The 27615-nt window shown below is 47.0% G+C and overlaps 1 protein-coding gene and 2 long non-coding RNA genes across 3 annotated transcripts; 1 reads left to right on the forward strand and 2 right to left on the reverse strand.

Annotated features, from left to right (window-relative positions):
• Window positions 1-6184: 6184 nt before the first annotated feature.
• On the reverse strand, window positions 6185-7056 carry LOC138926128 (uncharacterized). The gene is made up of 2 exons (XR_011442490.1): window positions 6603-7056; window positions 6185-6545 (listed from the first exon to the last, which is right to left on the reverse strand). It is a non-coding gene; the product is annotated as an uncharacterized lncRNA (long non-coding RNA).
• Window positions 7057-7618: 562 nt separating this feature from the next.
• Window positions 7619-8393, forward strand: LOC138926076 (uncharacterized). The gene is made up of 2 exons (XR_011442416.1): window positions 7619-7721; window positions 7779-8393. It is a non-coding gene; the product is annotated as an uncharacterized lncRNA (long non-coding RNA).
• Window positions 8394-15579: 7186 nt separating this feature from the next.
• On the reverse strand, window positions 15580-26869 carry LOC108125220 (membralin). The gene is made up of 13 exons (XM_017241338.3): window positions 26582-26869; window positions 26433-26515; window positions 26226-26372; window positions 26074-26166; window positions 25805-26007; window positions 25583-25748; window positions 25354-25516; window positions 25238-25295; window positions 25089-25172; window positions 24885-25017; window positions 18890-18989; window positions 17912-18578; window positions 15580-17290 (listed from the first exon to the last, which is right to left on the reverse strand). The coding sequence occupies exons 1-13, from the start codon at window positions 26702-26704 to the stop codon at window positions 16527-16529; spliced, it is 2784 nt and encodes a 927-aa protein (XP_017096827.2). The 5' UTR covers window positions 26705-26869; the 3' UTR covers window positions 15580-16526.
• Between the last annotated feature and the right edge of the window lie 746 nt (window positions 26870-27615).

The raw sequence follows: 27615 nt of genomic DNA on the forward strand, positions 1-27615 counted from the left end.
GGAAATGCAAATCATAATACGCTTATATGAGTTGTAATTAAAAAGTCAAACCGCCGAAACAACAATAGTTGCGCTTAAAAATAATGCTCGCTGCATAACTAGATTAGTTGTATTTTCCAAACATAAAAAGGGATATGTTTTTTGGAGCTGATGGGCAACGAATAGAGTGGTTGGAGGTCCACCTCTTAATTACTTAAAAATATTTTAACAATAATGGTTGTATGTTTAATGGCTGGTTTTTACGCATTTCCATTACATAACTCGATTCGGTTTCATCGGGAGTCGGGGTATTTATCTTTTTCCGAGCAGCTGCTTTCATTTGGGCTCCTTTTCCTCTTTTTCCGGCTGTTGCCATAACGCTCATTATCGCCTCCAAGTGGGCCACAGTGACAGTGGCCATAATCATTCGGTGGCCCCTCTTTCAGGTTTCAGGTTACCTCACAGACAAAAATCAACACAAAGCGTATAATGAACTTATAATCTTACATAGATGTTTGTTGCGAAAATAATAAGCTCCAGTAGTCAGCTGCAAAAAGGCACAAAGGACATGGTGTTCCTTTCACTGAAGGGAAAGACTCACCCGACTATGTGTGACATTTCCATAGTTTTGTGGTTAGAGAGATGCTTTTGTCATGGGTCTTCCACAGGGACCACGCCCCATTGTCTTAAAGCAATACCTCATATCAGAGGACAGGAGAGATTGTGTCCAGGATTGTGTTTGTCAAGTTTTCACTTTTTTTGGGAAGCAACCGAGAGTTCCTGGGGATGTGGCATTCGGCAAATTGAGATTAATCACAGAACAAACCCGGGCCAAAAGCTCAAAAGGTGACAAATGCCGGAACACATACCACACCGAAAGGAACGAATCGACCGAAATGCTCGGGATGTTAAAGCAAACCAGATGATTTGTAAGTGTCAACATACGTGTGTACCTTTCAATGGATATATTTAAGTTTTCCTGCATCTGAACAACGGGCGACTGCTGAGTTCGTTCGGGACACAAATCAATTATGTTGGACACAGGACGCAGGGTGCAGGACAAAGGCGAAAGCATCAAAAAAATAATGGCAATATAAAATCGAGAGGTGAACCCAGAAGGGAACACAATAGCCGGCATTGGCGACCTGCTGCGCTAATGCCGGTTTCAGACAAACAAGCCCCTCGCCCCCCCTCGTCCTTTCTTATCATTTTCTAGCAAACATACACTGAGAGAAACCACTGACATCTTTGGTGATCCACCATCTATCTTTGAGCTGGCTGGTTTCTGGCAGTGCAGTCGGCGAGGCACACGTATGGTGGACACGCAGGAGGCCAGCTCAAAAGAGCCGTGCAATTGAAGAGAGGTCCTGGGCAGAGGACGGCACCCCGAATAGAACAGGGGAATCGTATTCCGGATATTCTCCGGACACTATATTGGGGGCTTTAGGTAAATTGCTTTTATTGCTCCCAGTTCGTGTCGCCGTTCGAATTGCACTTAATTTCAATCAGGCGCCCGCTGCTAAGCCACTTCGGCTAATTGTTTGGCTTTCTGCCGCTCTAGCCTCCTCATGAGGCGTCCCTATGAGGGAGGCAGTATCCCTCCCACCCCTTCCGAGGGTCATGCCAATCTGGAGTCAGGCATCTCCAGTCGCGGGTCTTGAGTGTGGAAGCGAGAGTGTGGAATCCAAGTTAATTTGCAAATGCTGTGCAAGCTGCTAGGTAACAACGTCCTCGAACAGGACTCTTTCCCGCCGATCTCCATCCCCACCCCCTCGCCTCATAGCACTTGCAGCCTGCTCAGCGCGACTTAAGCTGGCTTAAAAATCAACTAGAGACTAGGACGAAGGATGCTGGGGATACTGGGATGGAGGATAGCGTGCCATCTTGCAATGCTACCCGAAATTAATTGTAGTGGCTTTGCTGCGCACTTTATAATTTTACTTTGGAGAAGGGAGCTGGAGCTGGAGCAGGAGCAGGAGTATATCATTAGCCAGCCAGGGAGCATAGCCTCTAATCCCGGGTTTCTGCAAAGTCAATCTGCTGCGGCTAATGGAAGATTCTTGTTGCGCGAGTCCTTACGGCTCGGGGAGCAAAAAGGCGGGGCAAAGTCCCCCCCTCATAGTTGCGTGTCCTGGTAACGCATCAATAATGCGTATCCGTCCCGTATTCAGATTACGTTCTGGCTGAAATCCAAAACGCGTCAAAAAGTGTTGCCTACACGAAGGCGCTGCTTCATGACTCCTGCCATTGCCATTGCCGTTCCAGCCCCCTCTTCTGCCCCGCTTTCAGGTCTTCAAAGGCTGTTTGGAAAAACAGGAAAACAATTCCCATATGGCAGTCGCCTGTGACCTCATTTTCAAATCGAAAACCCAGCCAGCGCAAAGCCCCAAAGGAAGCTCGATCAACTTGGATTTAATAAAGTTGGAGCCGACCCAGGGACCACCAAACACCACACCACACCACGGCATATGGAACAGGGAGCTCTGAGTCTGAGACTGGACAAAGTCCAGGACTTGAGGGTTTCACGTTCCTGGTTTCAGGTTTGGCCATTGAAGCAGCAACAATAAGTAAATTAAAACTGAAGCTACACAGATCTGGCTGCATGCCGCACGCGCTTTGAATACGTTCGGGGCAGGCAAATTAAAATGAAGCATGGCGAAATGATTTTACACTTGCCACCCCCTTCGCTGGGGCATGTCCTCGATGTCCTGGATGTCCTGGAGACTTGTCGTTCACGCATCCGCACGCACAGCTGGCAAGCGAGCAGACTGGCGCCAAAAATTGTGGCTGACTTCACAGATTTCTCGCGATAAGTGACGGCTGTGGCTTTAGTTTTACACTTGGAGAAATAGTTTGGAACTAATTGGTGGAGATTAGGGCCGAGAGAAGCTAAAATATTAACAGAATCTTAAATTATTTAAAGCTCTGCTATAAGACCCTGAATCATAAAGTTAAAGGGTTTCAATGTTAAGGCTATTTTTTTCGAGTACAAGGTCCTGGTCCTGGTCCTGGCTTACTGGACGTTTTGGGTCGTTAATGCTGGCTGAACGCCGCAGGCCAGTGGCATTCGTAGCATGCCGCTCAGCGTGGCAGCTCCAGCTCCAGCTCCGGCTCAAAAGCCAATTCCTACTCTCCGAGTTCCTCCGCCTGCTCACCTCCAAGTGACCCACTGTGCGGCATGAGGCGGATTGGCGTCTGCTCGTGTGGGTGACATGTTCCTGTCCCGAACCGTCGCCGTCGCCGTCACCGTCGTCGTCCTCGTCGGCGCCAGCTCATCAACTAGTCCCCCCCGCCCCGTGCCACTTTGTGCTGTGCCGGGGTTCTGCCATGGCGACGATGCTGATCCTTGGGGAGTCTCCTTGGGGAGAGGGTGGCTCCGTCCCAGCAAGAGTCATTTGGGGTGGCTTGGCAGTTTTGTTTTTATTTGTTGCCGCATTAAAAAATAGACAGAATCCAACGGCAGTAGCGGCGAAGGACTGAACAGAACTCACCATATGGATGCTTGTCCTGGAGAGCCAGGACCCTTGTCAGGTCAGAAGGGTATACTGAGTCGAATGTCGAGTGATTGCTGTTGGCCTCCAGTTTAGATTTAGATCGAACTCGGAACTGTTAATACTTATAGCTCGAAGGACTCTACTCCTTCTCATAATCGAGCGTTAATTGTACAACAATTTCACAATTTGGCTTATGAATATGAATTAAGGACGAAAGGGAGTCCTCCACACCCCTCACACTGACAGGGTTGAACGAATGAATGAATGAATGAATAAATGGGGGTAAGAATGGTAAAAAGGACGAGGGTTGGGGAGCTATGGAGATCATTATACAATATTGTGGACAATTGAGATTATTGCTTTGGCAGCAGGCGGTCTATATCCTCTTCATAAAGGACTCGCCGTGAAAAGGGGGATGAGCGATATGACTTTATTCAAATAATAATAAGATGTGGAATATATAGAAAGTTCTATACCAATTGAGGTAGCGTATTTTCGGTGTTAGATTCTAACAAACAGCCGCTGATCAGCCCCTGGCTTGTCCTTGTTCCAGGCTTAATGGTTAATGCCTTCTGCTAATCCTGTTAGTGCCGACATACAACTGCCCAGCTAGGGGCATCCCCCGAAAGTAATTGCATTCCACCAACTGGTCCGATCAAGCGGAGCAACTGTGTAATGCAATTGTTGCACTGCCCAATTGCAGGACTCGGACCCGGACTCGGACTTGGCCAGCTCTGGTTTGGCCAAAAAGAAAATGGCGTGGAAATGGAAAAGTGCGGCAAGCCGAAAGGGATTTGCATACGTAACTCGATTTGCGGTGTGAGCTCTTTCGGAGAGATCTCCCCTCCTCTGGCGTGCCAACAAATGGACAAATCAGGTGGGTGGCTCTCCATCCACCCTCGCAGGACACAGACAGATGTTGCCACAAAAAAAGGATGGCGGGGGTCGGCTATGGAATAAATCAAGAAAGCCAATTTATATTTGGTATATGGCCCATTAAATGAAATCTTATGAAGTTCGGATGACAATTACATGAATAATTACATGAAAGGGTAGCCGAGCCCACACATCATACTAGCATGTGTGTGGGTGGGGGTGAGGGTGTCCTTAGATGCCGCAACACTCGCACAGACACTGCCAAGGATACAAGGACCAGGACTTAGACCTGGTCCTGGTCCTGGGTCTCGCCCTTGTATTATTTATGTCGCGCACACGCATACCGCAAAAGCCGAGTGCCAAGGATATACAATTGCACTTAAAGCCTGCTCCATATGTGGCAGCCCACAAGCGCCTTTGGCCCGGACACAAGCTGTAACCCAATCTGGGCGGGGGGCAGCTCCATCTCTGGCTTCAGTTCCAGCTACAACTCTGCTTCTGCCATCGTGCTCCGCAGCGCCCCTTCCCGCCTTTGTCCTTGCCAGTGCTTAGTCCTGCAGCATTTCAAGTGCGTTTCATTTACAATTTCCTTCCTCGTGTTATGCGTCCGTTGTGGCGGCGACTACGACGACGACGACGACGACATCACAATGGGGCACACAAAGTGCAGCTTCGTCGGTCCTGCCAGCTCCGGCAACAGGGAACTGGGGATCCGTGCTCACTTTGGCTTTCATGTCATTGTTATATGCTTATTGTGCCCTTCGATGCCATTTTGCCTTTTTGTTGCCACTTTTTTCCTGCCATTTCCCTTGTTATTTTTTTCCAGGTCCCGGCCCGGTCTGGTTTCCCATTGCCGTTAAAACGGTTTGGTTGCTGCAATCGCAATCGAATCACGGCGGCCGTAAAAATATGCAAATGGTGGCTAACGAAACGGAATGCATCCAGCTAGACAGGAGTCACCGGGCTCCAGTTTCGGATTTTAACTCCATCTGCATATCAGACAGTTCCCGGGACACGCCCCTAGATACACCTGGCGAAACTTTGTCACCTACTTCTTGACTTTGTGGCCTCACATCACTATTGGGTTCCGTCCATGTAGTGACCCATCACTGTCATGTCTTTAATTAAAGCTTAGATTTCAGATACCGATTTTTTCGAGTGCCTGCATATCAAAGCAACAGCTTAAGAGAGCACCAGAAAGAAGCAGCTGTTGCCAGATGGGCGTGTAAATGTGTTTAATGCCAGACAGGGGCTGCCAGGGGAATCCCCTCTGCCCTGCGAATCGCGTCATAAACAAGCTGCTGGCCCAGGGGGTGGTGTTGGCTGCCAGCGAGAGTGGGCTCTTCCTGGCGTCACACAAAAAGTAGGCCAAACACACAGACCCCACCATCCACCATGTGTGCGGCAGTCCGATTGTTGTTTTCCCTTGCTGGCTTTGTCTGGGCTTCCTCCAGCGTTTCCTCCAGCAACTGAACAAGTTTATTTAATTCTTCCAGAGGCTCTGGCCAAGGATTTGATTTATGATTGTGTCGGAGATTATGATTCTGCCAAAAATCGTCTCGACCGAATCTCGTCAAAGTCCTTAAGAGAAGGAGGCAGGATATTGTGTTTAAATGAGGAGATGATGGTCGAGATCGTAAGGATTCTAGGGCTACAGTGATTATAGTTTCCTTCAGTCAGTTAAGGTGTTTGATATTGAAGATCCCTATATATATATGCCTTAGATTCTGTAATTCTATAGCTTTCATAAAGCAGAGCTCTTCTATGGATGAGAAAGTGTTGAACATTAATTAGCTTTCTATTTTATGAACTTTTTACGGATACTACAACGTAAGACTTATCAGACTGATTTTATTTTCATTTTTCTGGCCATAATTTAAGAAAACTATTTTCGGGAACAAACCCTCATGACTTTAGGCATTGGAATAACTTGAAGGCCATTTTGCACTTGTTGTCATCTGAGATGTTCATGCACTTGGTCTCTATATCCTTTATAATTTGCTGGTCCTGGGCTGACAGATCTCTGACTAGATTGGTGTAGCCGCCGGAGACGAGCTTGCCATTGGAAGTAACTCCCATTTTTTCGTAGACACAGTGCATAAAGCACTTTGATTTGAGAGTATTGACTCGAGGCAATTTTTTATAGTTGAGTCCTCCCTGAGCGGCACATTCTTTTCGTATCCCGACATTCTTACTCTATGGGCGGAAGAATCTTTAGAAATCTATTAGCTATAATTATGTTCTATTGATTACTTCATTAGGATACGAATAGGCCAGGCCAGCAAGGCAGAGGCACAAAAACGATACAGTCAGTGTCCTCATTTTTTTTATTTTGACTGATTTGAAGGCATTTTTAGAGTCTTTATAGTTTTTACAAATATTTAGCTTGCTAATTGCATTTAATATGGATCTTAATATGGAACGAAACTCATTCTCAGCATTGGATATGGCTGTGGGGATTATACAGGACGAGAAGAAGCTCCATAAATATCAGGAATGTTGGGGATCAATGGTAATTAGCTTTTCGCAACTTTTCACATTTTTACCACTCCAGTCTCCTGCCCCCTGCCTCGTGCTAATTGCTTCACAAATCTGCTTGCAACCCAAAATCAATTCACTCTAAACTTTATGAATTTTGTACGGATACTACATGGGTCTCTTCACAGATTGATTTTATTTGAATTTTTCTGGTCACAATTTAAGAAAAATATTTTCGGGAACAAAACTCTCATGACTTTAGGCATTGGGATAACTTGAAGGCCATTTCGCACTTGTTGTCATCTGAGATGTTCATGCACTTGGTCTCTATATCCTTTATAATTTTCTGGTCTCGGGCTGACAGATCTTTGACTAGATTGGTGTAGCCGCTAGTGACGAGCTTGCCATTGCGAGTAACTCCCAATTTTTCGAAGACGCAGTGCATAAAGCACTTTGGTTTGAGTCCTCCCTTAGCGGCGCATTCTTTTTGTGCCCCGGAATACTTGTTTAAGAAGAATGTTTAAATTAGAAATCTATTAGCTTTAATTATGTTCTATTGATTACTTCATTAGGATACGAAGAGGCCAGGCCAGCAAGGCAGAGGCACAAAAACGATACAGTCAGTGTCCTCATTTTTTTGATTTTGACTGATTTGAAGGCATTTTTAGAGTCTTTATAGTTTCTACAAGTATTTAACTCACTAATTGAATTTAATATGGATTATAATATGGAACGAAACTCATTCTCAGCATTGGATATGGCTGTGGGGATTATACGGAACGAGAAGAAGCCCCATAAATATCAGGAATATTGGGGAATCCATTATATCCATTATACTTTCCAATCGAATCGCCGTGTAAAGTAGCAAATTGTTCAACTTAGGGATCGCCAAAGGTTAATCGATCAATGGTAATTAGCTTTTCGCAACTTTTCACATTTTTACCACTTCAGCCTCCTGGCCCCTGCCTCGTGCTAATTGCTTTTGCCGCAATTCCTTGTGCCACCACTATACTTCACAGATCTGCTTGCAACCCAAGTTGCAGCCACAAGTTGTGGCAAATTAAAGTCGCTTCGCAAACTTCGATAACTTTGGCAGCAACAAGTTTCGAAAGGACTCCACTCCATGCCGCAAACTAAACTCATTGCTGGAGGTCGGGAGGTCGGGAATAGAGAGAGGACAGGACGTTGGATATATATATGTCCTTGTGTATGTGAAGTCCTTCGAAAAGTTATGCAGACTCGCCTCCAAAGCAGGCACAAACAATTGACTTTTGAGCATCGACTCTGTCGCCGTCTGTCTCCATCTTCCGCCCATCCCGGCCGAGGTCCTTGTAGTTGTCAGCATTGTTGCCTTTGGACCGCCTAAGTAAAAGGCGGAGAGTCAAACATATGAGACATACTTGTTACTTGCTTCACCTGAAAGTCCTGTCCCAAGCTATACAGAGACAGGATACAGGGCACTGGGAAGGGGCAGGCACATTAAATGCCAGCAGCTTCCGCCCCCTCTGCTTGAACTTTTTGTTTTCTGTAGCATTTTTCAAAATAAAGAAATGCGGAAAAAATGAAGAGGAACTTAAGGATTCTCAGTAATGCCTTAAAAACCTGACAGATCAATATGAATGGGATAAGTATCTTTAAGGGGGATGACTGCATCCAACCGCTGATCTTGGCTTAGTCCTTGATGGAGTTAATGGAACCTAGATTCTTCAATGTCATACATTCTCCTCCTAGAAAACTAAACTACCTTGGGTCAGGGTATAATTAAGCATAATAATAAGCTCCTAGTTGCCACACCGCTCCATGGCCAGGATCTACCAGCTCTGGCGCTGGCTCCGGCTCCGACTCCGGCTCCCAGCACCTACTCTGACTCTCGCTTGGAAAGAAAAAGAAGCTAGAAAGCAGAAAAACTGGCAACAAAAAATAATAAAAATGCCGCCAGCTGCCCGTACGCCGTACTCTGTATTCCGTATTATTATTACCAGCTGAGGCTGTCTCTTTCGGCCCGGCAGCTCCCTCTCTTTCTGGCTGCCAGGTGCCGACTGTGCTTTGCTGCTTGTTGCTTCACTTGTTGGCAGCGCAGGCCGGCGCCTGCGCCCTGCTGCCCCCATGGCGGCAATAACAGCACCGAATGGAATCCACACCAGGACGGCAGGACGACAGGACACCCGACTTCCCAAGCAGGCCAGAGTGTGGCGTGTGCGTTACAGGTGGGTGGCATGCAACAAATGCAGGCGCCTGGTTCCGCTCTGCCTGTCGCCCTGCAGTAGGAGGTCAAGTGCCGCCCTGGCAACTGGTTGCTCTTGTGGATCCCATCCCCAACGGCGGCAGCGACAGCAGCAGAGAGGCCGAACCAGAGCAGTGACTGAGGCAGAGGCAGAGGCAGCGACAGAGGCAGCAGCCTCAACAGGCTGAATCAATTTTCATCCCTTTTAGCCAACCGTCACCGCGCCCAAGTTGCTATAGATACCACCGCCCCCCCCCTCTCTCCGCCAGTGGCACCCACAACCACAACCACCCTCACCCCGGATCCACCTTCGACAGGGGCCCAGAAGCCGCCGCAGCAGCTGCGGCAGCAGCAGAATCGCCACCAGCGGCAGCGGCGGCCCCAACGCTACCTAGACTTGCTGCCCGATAAATTATCAAACTTCATAACAGTCACAGTCTGACTGGCAACGGTTCTGGTTCCGCTCCTGCAAAGTCCAAGAGTTTCAAAACAAAGACAATGGTGGTGCAAGCACAAAAAAAAACAACCAAGTGTGGTGGAGATCGAGCCTCTAATTTAGGATCTGTAGGATCTCTGAACGCAGATACGAGTGGATCCCGCCGCTGGTTTGTCCGTCCAGAGGGTAGAGCTGCGCCAGCCTGAAGCGGTTGATGGAGGCCAGGACGGCCAAGATGGAGGCCACCATATGGCTGGGTAAGTAGATAGCGCACTCCCGTTATTAGCTTGCTTTTATCGTATTAAATATTTGATGTTGGCAGTGTGCTTATCGCGTCAGAGGGGGTGAGCCACATATTCGAGGCTAACCATATGGTAGTTCAATTTATGGCCAAGATAGCGACTAAGCCAAACTAGAGTGAACCAAAAAGCCAAAAAAATCAAGCTGCAATTCAATTGCAGCCTCGTCTCGGGCCAGCCGAATCCTGGAAGGTCCTGTTGCCCTCGGCAGGTCCCTCGTGTGCATGTGTCTGTGTGATTGATCATTGTGATATATCGCCGGCTGGCAGTGCTAACACCTAAACGTCAACTTTAATTAATGTCCTTTGGGGCCGAGCCAAGTCGTCGCTGGCTCGTTTGTCCCTGACATGGGTTATGGTCGAATTTAATTTCGGTTTAAATTAAAAACAGAGCCCGAGGACACTGAGCCGGAGGGTGTGTGTGGGTGTGGGTTTGGGTGTGAATGGGGGTTGTCGGTTGGGGTATGAGGTGTGTGGAGCTGCTGACAGATAAGCCATAAACAAGGAATTGAAACCCAACACCTGTTGATAACCCATGCGAGCCCCGAGCCTCGTCGGCCTCATTAATTGCGCTAAACAAGCAGCGCAGCCGCCGGGCGAATAAGAAAGCCCGGAAAGGCAATAAATGTGCCAGAGGAGCTCCAGGACTGGGTGCAGCCAGCAGCTCCTCTAGGTACAGCCAGAATTTATTGCCAGCTCATATGCAGCAGGAAAGAAAACAGTGTCTAGCTGGAGATGGAGCTGAAGCAGGAGCAGGAGCTCAAGACGGAGCCGAAGCAGTAGCTGTAGCAGGAAAATTGCAGCCAGTTATTGACTTTTTATGCTGACTGCAGGGCAATAAAAAGGGGGAAATTATTTACCTCTCGGCTTATGATACAGACAGGCAAGCACACAAGACCCAAAGGGAGCCCAAGCCCGGGATCCTGGAGCTCAGGCAGTCAGGAGTCGGATCTAATCCCCGAATTGAGATTATCTTTAATGGTTTCAAATTTAAATATTTGTCTCTTAAGGCAGTCTAGAGGACTAAGAGGGAGGCATCCTTGGAGATGTTAGTTCTCACTAAAGACTAAGATAGTAGATTAGTTAACTTTAAGAAACAGGACACAGATAGACAGATATAGAACCAAATGCCACCACCAACTATCACGTATTCATCTCTCCAGTCTTTTCTCAGAAGCGACCTTTGGCGCTGACAACACTGCGTATGCTTAATATACTCTAATCCCTCCCAAATGCGAAGTAAGTAATCTGAGCTGGCAGCCGCGGGCGCGGACGCCGTTGCGGGTAAGTATCCAGTAAAGATTATGGCTTATAAATACATATACATCCATATTCGAGCACCAATATCTATAAAGTCATCGATAGTTACTTTTTTTCAACTTTCAATGACATGTGAAAACATCAAAATTGTTTCAAAAAATCCACAGTTAAGTGAAGAAAATACATTGGCTTTCAGCCAGTCGAACATTAAATGCCTTTAAGTGCCAATTAATGTTTGAGTTGGACAACTGGGGTGGGGGGGCTAGGTGGGTGCTGGGCCGTAACATGAGCACTCGGGGTAGGTCCTCGGTCCTTGGTCTTGGGTAATGTTCCAGCTGCCGGACTTATGACAAAAGTATGTCGCATATCGCCTGCGGCTCTATATTGTTGGCACATACTTATCGTAACTTTGAGACTTTTTTAAAACATCAATTATATTTACGTATTGAAGCGTAATAATGTGGAGTGCGGGGTGGGGGACGTCCTCTGAGGACATTGAGATCCGGAGCTTGCCTCTCAGGCCAACGACTAACAAGCTGAATCCTTTTCCAAACACATCCCCACCAGACCACGTCTACTTATGGTGGCAACTAATTAAACAAAGACGAGCTCCTTCCTTCCAGAGAAGACTGGCAGGAGCAGGTTCATTTGCTTGCACTTGTTTCCGGGCCGGGTAAAAATAAAAAATGAGTGGGTCCTGAAACTGAAAAAAACTCTTGATTGAGTGGGTTGAAAGTGTCAACAAATTATTCATTTACTCCCCACTGCTGTTGCTGTTTATTCTTCCACGTAGTTATCCTCCCAAAAAAAAAGGTCAGAAAAAACTAGTAAGACAAGCAGACACTACTACTCCGGAGACTCGGAGTCTGCATGCCCTTCTGATGAAAAAATATATATCATATAGTATAAACAAGGACGAAGAGTGCTCACCTCAGCAAGAGTATCAGGAGCAGGTCCTGGGGGCAGCAGTGAATGGAGTTTTAATTAACAACACCCCCAGACAGTGGCAGACAAAGCTTTAAACTTAATCCCCTTTAGTGTCTGTGGCTGTGATTGCAATTTGCCATTAAAATGTCGATTCCCGTTGCCATTCTCATTGCCCATATCCTTTATATCCTGGGAGCACTCAGCGACAACTTCTTTATTGGCCATCATGGGGCGGAACTATCGACGCGACGGGTAAATATTTTAAGAAATGATCAAAAATTCACTTCAAATCCTGGAGGCAGGAGGCCCTACTGTACGGTCCGGCCAGGTCCGACCCGGATCCCAACCAAACAAAATCAAAGTTCCTTTCTTTCTTTCCCTTTTTTGCATACTTTGTTTACTTTTGCAACAATTTCTATTGGCATCCCGTCTATTGGCATATTGGAGGATGCCTTTCTGTGTTTTTCTGTTTTTGTTATGGGGAATTGGCGGCGCTGTTATTGTTGCGGCAGCATTTTTGTTTGCATAAATAAATTTTGAATGAAATCATGTGTCACATTAGCTGCGGGATGTATGCGCTGCCGGATTCCACCCCTTGGAGGGGAGGAGGTCCTTGGATCGAACCTGATTACCCCGGGCTGCGTGGATTCTGCATAGCTGATGGCGGGGACATTCTGTGGTATTCTAATGACGTGTCCGGTTCATAATTTGATTTGAAATCAAATGTGGTAGCTGCCCGATGTCCTTCCGACTGTTGCTAATTGAGTTCTGCGAATGATTTTTCAATTAAAACACCCAAGCCGGCCACGCAATAAAAATATTTTTATTTATACACCAACAGCAGGACAATAACGAGGCCGGGGGGGAATAAGAAGTCGGGATACTGGATCCAGGATACAGGAGGAGTCTGGTGCAGTAGTTGTGGGGCTAAGAGCCAGGCGGAAGTGGATGCTCCGCTGTCAATGTTGGCACAAATTGTTTGTCACGCAGTGCAAATACTTCGTGCTGTTGCTCTGCTATGCGGTATTATGCGCGATTTATTTTCCGTCTGTTGCTGTGGCTATGTCCTGTATCTCTCTGTCTGTGTGTGTATGTGTGTGGGTAGGAGCACCACCAGCAGCAGCAACAGGACAACAAGGAGCAACACGAAGACACAGCAGCAACATCACAGAACCAATTGCCCCACGGCCATGGCAGAAGAACAAATTTGATATTTGTTGATTTTTCTCGTTTTTTTCCTCTCGTCTGAGCTCTCTTATTTTTCCAACTCGCAATTAATGCTGGAAAAAAATGTGTAATATTAGACTTAAATGGCGAACACCGTCTTTATTGGCTAACCTTCACCGGTCACCTGACAAAGTATATTTATTGCAAAGTTTAGGGACTTAATTCTATCAACATTTTGCATTTTTCGCTTAAAACTTTCTAAAGTAGTTTATTGGCTTTGCTTTCCGCACAAAACTGCAGAATAATTGGCTGCGGGCTGGGTGCTCGGGGGCCAGCAAGAATGATTGCGAAACAAACTAATTTTATGGAAAGTGATGCCTTTTTGTGGCCTGGAACAGAGTGCGAGAGGTGGGTTGCGCCACCAGACGTTGCAACCGCCAACCAGGCAGCCAGCCAACCAGCCAGCCAACCAGCCACCCACCAACCACCGATGACAGCAAGTTTGTGTGTAATGTAATTAATTAATTACGAGGAAACAACGGTAGTTACATGTACAATTATGAAAGGGTATGGGTGGCCCTGCGTCCTCTACAGGACACTCTGGAGCTGGAAACTTTGAGCAGACTCAGTCCTGGCCGGCGAGCACCTTCGGTTTTATTAACCGGAGCAGAAACCCTTTCCGCAACGGCATTCCAGCGCGCATAGTTTCGTGTTAGCCCCCCCCGGTAACTTAATTACGAATTATAGTGCAATTAATTCTGCGGCTCGGCATTATTAGGCGCATCAAACGCGTAACACAAACCACCGTGGAGGACGGTGGACGGAGGACCTGCTTCCGGGACTGCTCCCGAGGGTGAGTAGATGAAAATTAAATGGAATCCACCGCAAAGTGACCAAGCGCGGAGACCGTAACGCTTTGGTATCCGATTACCTTGGAAGGTGCGAGAGCTTGGTTATGTGCCAAGTGGATTAAAGTGGCAATCTGAAATCTCCAATGGCCACGTGTATGCTCGTAGCTATAACGTGATGTGCGAATGTTATTGCTTGAGAATACACGTAGTTCAGTGAGATTTGTTCAGCAATCAAAAGGAAAATGGAAAAGGACGATGATTCAAGTGCCAGTGAACCGATAATATCATTATTTCAAAAGCTGCCTTATACTTATTATTAATTAAACAGATTAAAATGTACTCTGCGATTTCAGCTTTGAACTGCCAATTATAGACAGCCAGGAAGAACTTAAATTACACATCCTTCTGGCTCCGCCCCCAGGACGAAAGTGTATCCTGAGCATGTCGGAGCATATGTAGTTTCTGGATTAAGCCGTTTCATTTATCCAGCGGCAATGTTTGGCGAGGGCACACATAAAGAGCCAATTAAAATGTTGTGCTTGTAATCACAGAGCAGGCAGCCCAGAAAAGTAGGCAACACTTTGTTTGACTTTTGATTAACAGCATCCCCGCGGTGGAGTTGCCGGGGATTCCGCCGCAGGGGCTGTTCCTTTTAAGTGAGGCGGTGTGATGGGGAGGTTTTTGTTCTTGACAAGCCTTTTAAAACACTCCCACACGCGAAGATGGGCGATCCAGGATCCCAGGACCCATCATCTATATATGTATGTGTGTGCGTGTGATTTGCATTAATGAGATGCAAATGATTTGTTTATTTTTTTTGCTGTCAGTTGCCAGCGTCTTTGTGGGGAGGTCCTTCATTGAAAAGTTCGCTCCTGCTGCTGAAATGAAGAAATGAGCAAATAATAAGAAAATATTGATAAAGATGTTAATCAAAGGAAGCTCACGTTGCTCATATAGGCAGTAAGGGAGAAGGACTTGCGACATAATAAATATGTATGTATGTGCCACCCCGCCCCATTGCCATTGGCATTGGCATGTTACTTGATGGCCTGGATCCAGGAACTCGTCCTGCTCCTGCTGGGCTTCGTCTGTCGCTATCCCTGTCGCGAATATTTCGACTGCTGGGAGTACTCCTGTCTGAAGACCTGGATCCGCCTGTTTATTATTGTTAGATACTTGGCTTGGTCACATCAACGAACTGGAAGCAATGCACAGTGACAGCACAAGTTGCTACGCCAGCTACATGGCAGAGGAGGAGGTAGCCAGTAGCTCTAACTACTTGGTTAGTGAGGACTTTGATGAAAATAAGATCCTCTTGTACTATAGACAAGTGTTATGAGTATATCCTTCTCTTTTCATCCCTGATCCATCCTATGTCTATCCAATTGATAAATACCCATGAAAGGACTCCCCAAGTTCACTCGACAGGCAGAAATATGCAAATCAAGTGAACTTTTCATGGAGCATAATTTGTTTGTGTTTCATTTAAATAAAATTTCCAGGGACGTCGGTCCGAAGCATTTATGCAAATGCTAATCATTTTCAGATTCATTAAACCCGAAGCCCCGCACAATTACCAGATAGACAGATATGTTTAAGTTGCATTTATTTTTTACACATTTAGAAATAACATTTTGTAGCAATCGTAAATAGTTTGTAGCCACTATGGTTTAGATTAGTGTGTAATTTCGTAAAATACAAACCGTTCTCGGATTCATTGCTTATTGAAATAGACCTAGAAGTACAAAGTCACTCAATAGAATATGGTACACGGGTGTGGGAACAGGGGGGCCTTAAAGTAACAAAAGTTTTCAAAAACAATTAATGCTAGCCATTGCCGTTCGGATATTTAAATCATTCATATTCACAGTCCAGTGTTTGCGGTGTGGCCTGTCAGGGTCCGAGCCGTCCGAACAAATATATTACAATTGACAATCCTATGGCGATTCATAAAGTTTAAAAATGTAAATAGTGGGGGCGGTGGCGGCATCCGGTAAAGCACCGCTCCAGGCTGTTTAACCGTCCGGCTAACCGGCTAAGGGCTTCGTGGCCGCTCGAAAGTTAATTAAAAATTTCCAACGCATTTTTCTCAATAGATGGAGGCTTCGGGGGCTGTGGCACAGCCCAAAAACCAGAAAACAAACAACAAAATATTCAAAGGGAGTACTCGTACATTGTAAAAAGCGACTAGCTGTGGTTAGTATGTGTTGCGGCTTCTCACGTATTTGGCTAATTAAAAGGGGCGAGAGAAACGCTATTAATATTTTTTTTGCTATCAATAGCCCCAAACTGCAGCAGGTCACCTACGCGTGGCTGCCAAGGCTGAAGAACAGATCCGCCGGAGCAGCCCACAGGACACCCACTAAGCGCAGTGGCCATAAGTACACCAGAGAAATTATCTAAAAACAAAAAATTACTAGCTGAGTTTGTGTATAACATCTTGTTATGTGGTTATTTCTGCTCGGGATGGGAATCTCGGTTGAGGTGTGTGTGTGTGGAGTCGGGATGGGGCAGTGCCGTGCCACTAATGCTCGGCTTATTCCGCCGCTGCTGTTGTCACTTGGTTTGATGTATGTTGTGAAGTTTTCATTAGCTCCTCCTGTTGGTGCTGCTCCTCTGGATGTTGGTTCCTTGTTGGCGCCTTGTGGTTTGTGCCCGCATTGAGTTGGCAATTTGTTGCTGACGTTGGGCTGTCGCCTTCTATAAAATCAACTGCTGGCCTGTCATCCATCATTGGCCTGGCTGCTACTACCCCAGCTACCCCTACTCCCACCACTCCACCTCCAGCTTCAGAGGTTTGTTTTGACATGGCAGATGCTGATGTTGTTGATGTTGTCGCGGCCTCGCCCGACTTGTTTTTTTCCCGCTGCTCCTCCTCCTGCTGGTCATTCATAATGCTGTGAGCTTGTAGTGAGCAGCTTTGCTTTTCACCTGGTGCTGGTGGTTCTGGTGCTGCTGCCGGAGCTGCCAAAGCTTTCTCCGGCAAATTATTTTCTAATTGCCCTCCCTTTGGCTGGGAGACGTCCAGACCCCGGACGTCAAAGTGGGCGTGGATTACAGCCCCCGATGCTGTAGCAATAGTGCTTCTCTTATCCGACATACTTGTAATATTCGCCGCAACGGAATTTAGATTTTCCAGCGTCTCGGACATGGCAGGCTTCCGCCCCTCCTCCAGCTTCTTTCCGAGATTGTCTTGAGCTGTTTCCGCTCCGGCTCCTGCTCCAGCTCCATCTCCTGCTTCTCCGTCCCCGGTTTCTGCATCATTTATGCCCGTTGTTGCCCTCTGATTTGTTTCGACATCTGAAATATGCAGAGAATTCGAGATGGCAAGTGAAAATAAAACAGGAAATGACAAGCGAAACATTTACAGTGAATACTTCCAAGCGAATTGAGAAATAATTTCATGCATATTGCGATTATAGTGGCCAGACAAGCCATCCAGGAGCAGACACCCGCCAGGACTCGGAGTCTTGCCATAGAACCAGAATCGAAAATCGAGGGCGTGCCAGCCACCTTTCTTGCTCGAGCGGCTCTCGTTGGCATTTATTGCCCCTGAATCTGAATCTATTATTTGTTTATTTGTGTTTCTTGTTTGGCTCGAGAGTCCTCCTCAGCTCCGGGAAAGGGATTTCCCGCTTGTCGAGTGGAATTCAAATTTGAATTTGTCTTCCAAGCGATTTCACACCCAGCCGAAAAGGACTCTTCCTAGCAACGCAGTCTCTTGCTCGAAAAAAATAAAAGTACTGTGCCACGTGTGGAGGCACTGAATATTCAAAGGATCAGCCTCTATCCAGTCTCTATCAAGCTCTATTATGCAAGGAGGATCTATGGAGAAGGTATGCCAGCTAAGAATTTAAGCCCTCAATGAAGTATGCCGTCTGTCCACTCAATTAAGGTTGCGGGATGTCACCGAAAGCTTACCTGCTGCTGGAGAGGATGCTGGTGGCGCAACTCCACTGCCGAGTTCATCAGCCCGGCTATCCGATGCTGCTCCGCCTCCGGCTGCCCTTTGGGCGGCTCCCACCGCGGCCATGGCTGCTGCCACCTGGTTGCGCAACTCGGGTATATCGGCCACATTGATGCGCTGCAAGCGGACCTGCATCAGGCGTCCGTTGCCCCCCTCCCCCTGCCCGAGGAAGACCCGACGCACGGTGGCGAACTGCTCGCGGCCCTGCAGCCACTGCCCCACCACGGGCAGGCGCCTCAGATTCGCCAAGGCCATGCCCACAGCCGGCGTGGGACCTGGACTAGCTCCTGGCTCGGGCTGTCTTTGGGGCGCTGGCTGCTGCTGTTGCTGCTGCTGCCGCTGCGCAGCCAATTGACTGAAGAGTCGCGTCACGATGAGGCGGGCACGTTGCATGGACGCCTGCTGTCCCGGTGCTTCCCCTCCGGCCGCTGCTCCAGCTGCATCTGGCTGCCCGGCTGCTTGGGCCCCAGCTCCTGCTTCACCTCTAGCCCCCGCTGCTGCTGCTGCTGCTGCGGCTGCTGCTCCTTCCCCCGCCCCCTGGTTGCGCGTAATGATGAAGACCTGGTGCTGGGCCATGATGGCTGGCAATTCGTAGCGATGGAAGAAGAACACCATCGAGTGCTGGAATGGAAAAGAGACAAATAGAGATACATGGAGCAGATGGGTGAGGTTATGCCACGGTCGCCAGGCACGTGAGCCGTTCGTTCGGGGCTGCACGTGAGCCGCCGCCCCGAACGCCCAGAACGGCCCGGATGCCAGGACCCAGGAACGAAATGGAAAACAATGCCACGAGCCGAGCCAGGCAATTTGTCATGCACTTGACAGGCGTAAACATGACCGGAGTTGTATTCGCACTCGCAGTCGCTTCCATCATTGTGGCAGCTCCGCAGTCGGGTTGCATAACGCATTTATTACTCGCCATGGTTACTCACCTGGGTGAAGAGGTAGGAGGATAGCAGCGCCAGGGTCCTGTACTGGCCACTGAAGCGGTAGTGATACGCATAGAAGGCAAAGTGGTACAGATAGAAGAATCTGCAAGGCGGAAACCAAACGAATTTATTAGTGTGAGGTCAGGACGGGCCAGGGAATGGGTCCAAGTGGGTGTCAGAATCCCTTCAAAGTCAATTGTTCGGTTTTGGACTTGAAGCTATATGACCTAACCTTCCTATTGTTGAGTCCTTCATCCGACAACTGAGGTTTTAAGGAAGAAAAGGACCTCTTTTTAGGTAGTGCTCCTTTCTAAAGGGTCTTACTCTCAACTCTTAAGAGTCTCTTACTAAACCGCATCCTTGAAGATTCGTAGATCACATCTCTATCAATCTTCATCAGAACCATCCACCGAAATCTCCAGAATATCAATTAGGTTTCAGTTTTGGTTCGAAGGACAACAAGGACAATATGTATGAAGCTGACAGAAATAAAAAGTGAAAACATATTGGTTTCAGTTTTCTATTTTTTATCGAGACCCCAACCCCTCACTCCCACTCAGGGCTATTTTTTGGTGGAGCGACAATAAGCTACGGAGAAATGGGTCAGACGTGTGGTAGATGGAACGGGATGACATAAGGGTAACAAGTATCAGTGGCCGGACGGACACCAGGGGCGGGAAAAATATCAAAAACTGCCAAGACAACGGCGGAGCCGGCTGGAAACGGAACGGAAACAACAATGGCCAGGACACGGAAAACGGACGGAAGGCGGACGGATGGAAGGAAGAAAAACACTCAAGAGGATTTAATAATATAAATAATTGCTGGCGCTGTTAGTTGAATTGTTGTTCGCCAAAGACAACAAATATAAAAACACAATAGATGGCCGCTGCCAGGACAGCAACAGAAGCAACAATAATGACACCGAAGGCGACTCATTGATAAGCAATGGACAGCGGACAAGGAGCCGAATGGACAGGGGACAACGGACAAGGGGACACGGGGACACGGGGACGGGACAGCTTGACAACCGGACTGAAGGACACCCGTTGGCCTGGCCAGCGGAATTCAACTTTAATTTATTTTTACAGCGAGTAGGATGAGGGGCTATGGCAGTGGCTGTGGGTATGGCCATGATTGAGTTATGTTATTGAATTTAATTCCAGTTGATTGTGTGCACACACACCAGCCCACAAGCAGAGCCGCACACAAAAGTATCGGACCATCAATATCAACAGCGACAAATGAAGACACACGACTCTTATTTAGCAAGCCTTTCCATTCCAGGGCATTGGGCAAGGCGGGTGCAGAGGCACTGAGTGCAGAGCATTACGGACACATCCTTGGCAAACGCTTGCCGGCAATTTCCTCAATTTCCCCCCCACACACTTACAAACACACACACACCCACAGAAGCACACTCTAAGGACTCGCAGCAGACACGTAGACAACACTTATCGCCTGTTCGTTTCCGTTTCATTCGCTTTCTTAATGTAGCGTAGCGTTGACAAGCAGACAACGCCCTTCCCCTAATCCTCCCCCCCTCCCTCCGACACCCGGCACATCCTTGTTCTGGTCCTCACCCTTTACCAGGACTACAGTGCATCCTCTCCATCTATGACTAATTTCGAGTGAAATACACAAAATACTTTCAAAAAAAATGTCTAATTTTTCAATTCTTTGGGGTCCGATGGTGGTATCCTTTCTCTGAAAGGACTCCCGAAACTTTGGGTCGGCAACCAGTGTGCCGGGGGAACGGATGTATGCCAGGCAAATACTGTTGGCCTTCCTGTCCTTTGGCGCGAGAGGAAGTGGGTGGGTTGGTGGGCGGAAGGGCGGATGACAGTGTGGCAAATAAGACAACTGTTGCATGTGTCTGGAACGGAGATGAGTGTGGGAGTGAGTCTGGGAGGTGTGAAAGGCTTCTGTTCTGGTTCTCAGGCACCAATAAAGATCCGATCTGCGTCATAAGCGCTTATTTGTTGCAGGTAAACAAGTGTGGAGTGGGAGTGGGAGTGGGGGGGCTAGGGATCCTAATAGTCGTCGAGCTCAATGAGCTTGTGAGCACTTGTGTTGTGAGTGAGCTCGCTTTTAATGGCATTTGCATATTGGACTGCATATCTATCCGTGGCCATAAATAGCAGTGCCATGGAAACCCTCCAGGAGCACCACATCCAGGAACAGGATTAAAGGTTTTAATGTGTCGTTTAGAGGAGAAGGACTCGTGCTTCCGGCTTTCTGAGAATGCAATTCGAAACTTAATTGAAATATCAGACAACAACAAAAAATGGGAAAGTATTTGCCCAGCAAACATACAGGGTAGAATGCGTGAAAACGACCCATTTTCGTGCATAAATTGGAACAGAGTTCTCGAATGTGTAAACACGGGACAATAGCACGTTGCGCATACGCCATGTTAACAAACAAAACAAGCTGGAGCTGAAACAAACAAAACACCCAAGCACCCAGGCACCCAGCTCCCATACATACATAACAATGAAGCGATTTCGCCTCGTTATGAACACTCATCAACTGCACCTTTGAAGCAACCACCTAACCTCCCGCCATGGCGGCCAGGATACGCTCCATAGTCCCACCCCCCCTGAAACGTCCTGACCGACCAACCCCCCTGGCGGCACTCGGTTGGACAAAAGTTATGGCAGAAAAACAAACTTGACGCAATTATACTTTGCGTAACATGATCTCAATCAACACGAAAACAGCCAAAGGAGTGCAAAGGAAAGGAAAAGGCTGCCCTTTTCCGCCAGCTCCCCCCAGGAGGTCCTTGCAACCATGGTTGCCAATGCCGTTGACGTTGAGGCTAACCCGTCGACACCGCGGCCACCTTTGATACAGAGCAGTGGCAACAATGCCACTCTATAATATATGTATGCGGATATATATATATATATATATTCTGCCAGCGTAACAAGCGTGTAAACAACAGGAAGAAAGCGGAGACTCGGGGCAGGCTACTTGAGGCGCCTCCACCTGCTAACCCCTTTTCTCAGACTGACACCCACTTTTCCACACTCGGAAAAGGCTTGCCCTCTATTCTTAGTCCTTGCTACAAATAGTATTATGAAGTCACAGTATTTCCTCTCAGTGTGGGTGGGTTTCCCCTTTTACTTTCTGGTAGAACTTTTGCTCTTTGATGCCAACCGAGGGCGTCTTGTCTTCCTACTCCTGCTCCCTGCTCCCAGCTTCAGCTCCAGCTTCCTCGACAGCTTTTTAGCGCGACAAAAAATCTGCGCAGGACTCGAGTTGGATACGTAGCCTGTAGGCGGTGGCAGGTGGGAGGAGGGGCAGTGGAGTGGCAAGTGTTTCTTTCAGCTTTTGGCTCCCGTGCGTTTGCAGCTCATTTAATACGTGTCGTCTGCCCCGTGCCTGGCAACCAGATTTAAGCACAAAAGAAGCATTACGCGCCGCAAGAAGCCACAGGCCAGGAAAATAAGAGCCCGAAGAGAAAGGGCTGAGGCTGATGCTGAAGCGGCAGCTGGTCCTGTGACGGGGTGAGCTGGGTGTGAGCTGACAACAGGGGCTTATTATGCCCCTGCTCCTGCCCCTGCCACTGGCACTCCCTGCTCGTTAAACGGCGATTAAGCGGAGCCGGGAAGAGTTCGAGACTGCCTTTGCTCCTTTGATGACTTTAATGTCTCTTAAAAGTCAATTATAATGAACGAGTCGGGAGGCAATTGGCAGGAAGTTCGAAAGGTTAGAAGGCTTTGTTGCCCCGATCGACGTTCGGAAGAAGTGTTACCTGGCCACTTGACAGGATTAAGGTGCCATTCTCTCATAGTTTAAGGACACAAATTAGTCCGTGAATGAAATTAATACCAGCGGGGACTGGAAGGCCGCACTGTGTAGCTAAAAAGCGAAAATAGCCGCCAGCACTTGTTTATCTTGTAGTATGGTAACTTTAATGCCAGCCAGCCTTCTGCAGACCAAGTTAACCGCAAAAACAGGCGAGCAAATACGGAAGCAGAAGGGTCTGAAGCTGGAGCTGGAGCTGGTGCTGAAACACCACAGGCAGGAAGGAAGCAAGAGAACAAGCAATCCCGGCACTCTAACCCATAACCGCAGGACCTACAACAGCAGCGCTACTAACTTGTGTCTTGCAATTTATGAGTCACCAAAGACGATGTCCTTAATACCCTTTCTAAAGCTACAGATTCTTCTAGAATTTGTTGTAGAATTTAAGAAATACTGTTCAACTTTCCACCATATTAAAGCGGAAGTAGTAAAGATTCTTGTTTACCAAATGGCGTTGCCTCGTTCAGATAGCCTCTGAAAGGGTAGTCCTGGCACAGGACCCCTTCAGCTTTCGAGGCAGTCAATAACAGCAAAATTAAACCGAAGGAAAGCACACACACATCCCCCCAGGAAGAAAAAAAAACTCTCGCTGCCTAGCCCTCTTTCCTCAAGCACACACATGCAGTTATGGCCCAGGCGTATTCAGGAGTATCCTGTCCAGGACCCTTTTGCTGAATTAATTTTACTGGCAGCCAGGACCCAGCAGCTCCTTGGCAGACTCACGCCACGTGATCTAAGCAGAAACATATTGAACATTGTTTGCTATTCAATTGCATAGAAAAGGATTCGCCCGGAACATTGCAATTGGATATTTTTTTTCTTGTATTGAAAACTTTTTCCGACGAGGAGCACAAAGTTTGGCAATCTGGCTGGCAAATTATGAGTTATGCGACAGGCCAGAAGATACCATGAAGACTACAAAATATATTATGTAGAATTATAATGTATCTGGGGGGCTTGCTCCCACAGGTTTTTGGGAAAAAGATTTAAACCATTCGCGGCTATGAATATTTAATAAATACAAATACCGCCAGTGGTCGTGGCCCAGTTCTCGAGACTGCCCCTCCGCCGGAGACTCCAAGCATCTGATAGCCATTTAATTCGGCGTAAATTACGCAAAATCAACACCGCGAGGCCGCGACGGAGGCCAGTGATTGAGGACGGATGCATGCACATGAATTTATAATAAGACGCCCGGACCACGCCTGGACCTCGCCTGGGCCTCGTCCGAGCTGCCAGCGCGCTAAAAGGGAATTTTCGAGTGTCTTTTTGAATTATTGATGGTTTCGTTTCCCGCCTGTCTGTCTACAACTGGCCGAAAAAAAAAAATTAAAAATAATTTCTTGCGGCAGTCGCCGTTCAATTATGCAAAGTGCGCGTAATAAACCGCAAAGTAGCTCCTCCTCCTGCTCCGAGATGGGGTTGTCCGGTCTATGCCGGGCTGGCAGTGACGTGCGTGGTCATTAATGTTGATCGAACGGGAAATGAGGGCTCTAAATTTCCGCTGTTTTCCGCTTCATTTTTTTTTTTTTGCTGGACTTTCTGCCTCTTTTGTTAAGAAAAAGCGGCGAGTTTATTTAAATGTTTGCTAATGGCGCGGCTCAGTTGGTCGAGGAAGGGTAGCTGGAGCTGCCACAGCTACATAGAGCTACATGGTGCTTGGGTTACGCTTGTTGACTTAAGTGATGAAATTCTCTGTTTGCCGGTGTCTGTGTGTTGCCAGTTTGGGTGGTAAGTGGCAAGGGGACAAGGGGAGTACCCTGTACACTGGTCGATTTGTTCTGCCCCGGGGGAGGCTTGCGCAAGCCGAGTTAATTTTCAAATAACAACCGAACAGGGGTTCGTCCAGGAAGGAGTGTAAAATAGTAGTCGGTCGGGGGAGTACTCCGGTCGGTACTCGGAAAGAGAAAAGGAAAATATGCGAACCGATACGAACGAAATGAACTGTTAAGTGCTGATGAGAGGTTGGATGAGATGATGGCGATGGTCAAGGAGATGCCTGGTAGCTATTATCAATGCTAGCAAGGCAAGATGCTGGAAAGGATTCTCGACTTAATGTAATTGAATTTATCATTTGTTGGGACGACGGACGATTGTACGAAAAATAAAAGAAATACTCGACTAAATGAACACTACGACAGTGAGGTGGTAAGGTGGAATGGCTTGGCAAATCGCAGAGACGCACCTGAGCCAATGTCGCTTGGTGATGCTGGTGTGGCAACAGATGGCATCGTATTGATCCGCAATCCACACAATTAGAATGATGTAGAAGGCCGTGGTGGTGTCGTTGAAGAACTCTGACATGATGGCTTCCATTCCTGGACAGAAAGTAAGGAAAAAGATTAATGGAAATGCAAATCTTTCCGGGATTAGTAGACAAGTTCCACACCTACGAGCGCCAGAATAACAGTCAACAAAGGAGCGATTGGGAATCGGGCAGACACATTATACTCCAGCATTTGCAGCAAGTCGACTAGAACAAGGTTTATAGATCATTTCAAAGCAGGAGTATCAACAAAATGTTTACGAAATAGCTACCTATAAAGACAAAGATCTGGTGATGGGAGTAACGTAGCAGCATCGACACAGAAAATGTCTGAAAAATAGATCTTCATTTAGATGGTTTTCTAAAGAACATAATCAGTTGAACTTACAAATAAAAGCATCACACAGAAGGCTGCTGGATAGCTGCTCCAGGCCGCCCACCACATGGAGACGAACCTGTAGTGTTCTCCGGTAATCACATTGCGCAAGTAGCCTTTGTTCTCTTCCTGCTCTGCTATGGTTCTCACCGAAGCCATCAGTAGGTCGTCATAGCTGTGGAGTTAGACGATATATATTAGCTTAATAGACCTATATGGATGTGGATTTGGTTTAACTTACCCCAAGAGACGTTTCAACAGGTAGCGTGTTAGCTTGTCTCCAAAGCACTTGTTCGTATTTGGATCCAGCTGCACAGTAAGAACGGGTATCTTCAGGCGCTTACGTGTGGCACCCGAAAGTCGCAAATGACCGTACTCCAATGAATACTCCACGATATACTGCTCGTCTGAAGTAATAACATGTGGATGAGTAATTAGAAGTAAACAAGCTACTAGAACCTACCATCGTCTTCTTCGTCTTTCAGCTGTATGGCATTGGGATGCTCATAGGTATCAAGGATGTTGATCGCATCGAAGTAGTAATAAAGGGATTCGTTGCTGTAGGCAAAAGTGGCACGAACAGGCAAGCCCAGCCTGCCCAATATAGACTCGTAGCGTTTCAGTCTGTCATGATTCTCCAGGGTCTGGGGTCCAATTCCATAGTAACTAAGCAATGTAGAGTTTGCCATAAATAATAGCCCATCTGGCGATACTTTGGTGTCAAAAACTCACTAGGAATCCTTAAGAGATCGCACTATGTGCTTATCCCGCTTGATGCTTTGCCATATGGCCCGCTTCTCAGTCAGATGGGGGATTATCTCCACCCTGCAAAAGTAGGTATATGTTACATGCCGTACCGCATCGATCACCTGAGTAAACCATACCTAATGACGCCCTCTCGGGGCCAGTTTTGAACTTCTTGCAGACAAGTGCAAGGATTCTTTATAAAAGCATTGTGCACATAGATCAGCGTGAAGAAGAAAATCACAGCCTTGGCCAGCAATAGGTATTCGATGGTCAACTGCACCTTCCTGCGATTAGATTAGAGAATTAAGACCACCTAAAGGTAAAACATTATCCATATGACCAACCGTGGCACAAGCTCCGCATAGGTGGCCGCCGCCCGAAAGTAAATCGCGTGGAAAAGCCGATCCCGCATGTTCATCATGTTGTTCTGTAATGACAGTCATCAGGAAAGATAAGGCCTCAAGATATGCATTATATGCTTGAGTAAACCCACCTGGCCACCTCCCCCCAGTCCTAAGACGCGGTTGCGCCCGTTCCCGTTCCCGTTACCATTATTGATGTTATTGATTGCGTTGGCCACCGCGATCTCGGCCGCGTTCTCGGGCACAGCGGCCATGGGTGGCGTTTGGATGCTGGAGGTTACTTAGCCTTGTTACTTCCGCGTCCGCTCTTCCGCGGAAATATTTATTCCAAGTTCCAGTCGCCAAATTTATTCGCGATGTTGTTGTTGGTTATTTTTTGTTGTTTTTTTGGTTCCACGGTGGTGATGGAACTAAATAGGGTTGTCGATAACACGTCGAAATGTCAATATATCGACATTCTTTGTCTGGTAATGATAAATACATCGATTATTGGTTTGTGTCTTCGCTTTTGGATGGTCATTAAAATGTTTTTCCCAACACTGGCTTAGCTTTTGACTTGGCTGAATAGGCGATGATGGATTTTGGCCAAAATCGAAACTTTTGATGTGAATATTTTAACTAACTTGCAACCGATTCAAGAACGAAATACCATTTATTATTCAGGATTTCAATGCGCTTCGATCTGCATTAAAAGTTTGGAAAAATAAATCAAACAAATTTTGACTCAATTTTTGGCTAAAATCATGATGTTACCCCTTTGAAAAAATTGAAAAAATGGGTCAAAAATTTTGTTCCCAAGTTTTTATGGAGACCGATGCTACTCAAAAATACAAGATCGGGAAGGTATAACATTTCCAAATCTGACAAATATTAGCCAAGTTATGCAAATTTTTCATTACAAAAAGTGAAAAAATGGAAGTCATTTTTTAATATTTCTAATTTGGCCAAAATTGAAACTTTTATCACACATTTTTGTGAATATTTTGACTAATTCGCAACCGATACTAAAACGGAATACCATTTATGAATCAGGGCTCCAATCCTCTTCGATCTGCGTTAAAAGTTAGAGAAAATAAAAGAAACAAATTTTGACTCAATTTTTGGCCAAAATCATGATGTTACCCCTTTGAAAAAATTGAAAAAATGGGTCAAAAATTTTGTTCCC

The sequence above is a fragment of the Drosophila bipectinata genome, chromosome 2R, assembly GCF_030179905.1.
Source record: "Drosophila bipectinata strain 14024-0381.07 chromosome 2R, DbipHiC1v2, whole genome shotgun sequence".
NCBI lineage: Eukaryota > Metazoa > Arthropoda > Insecta > Diptera > Drosophilidae > Drosophila > Drosophila bipectinata.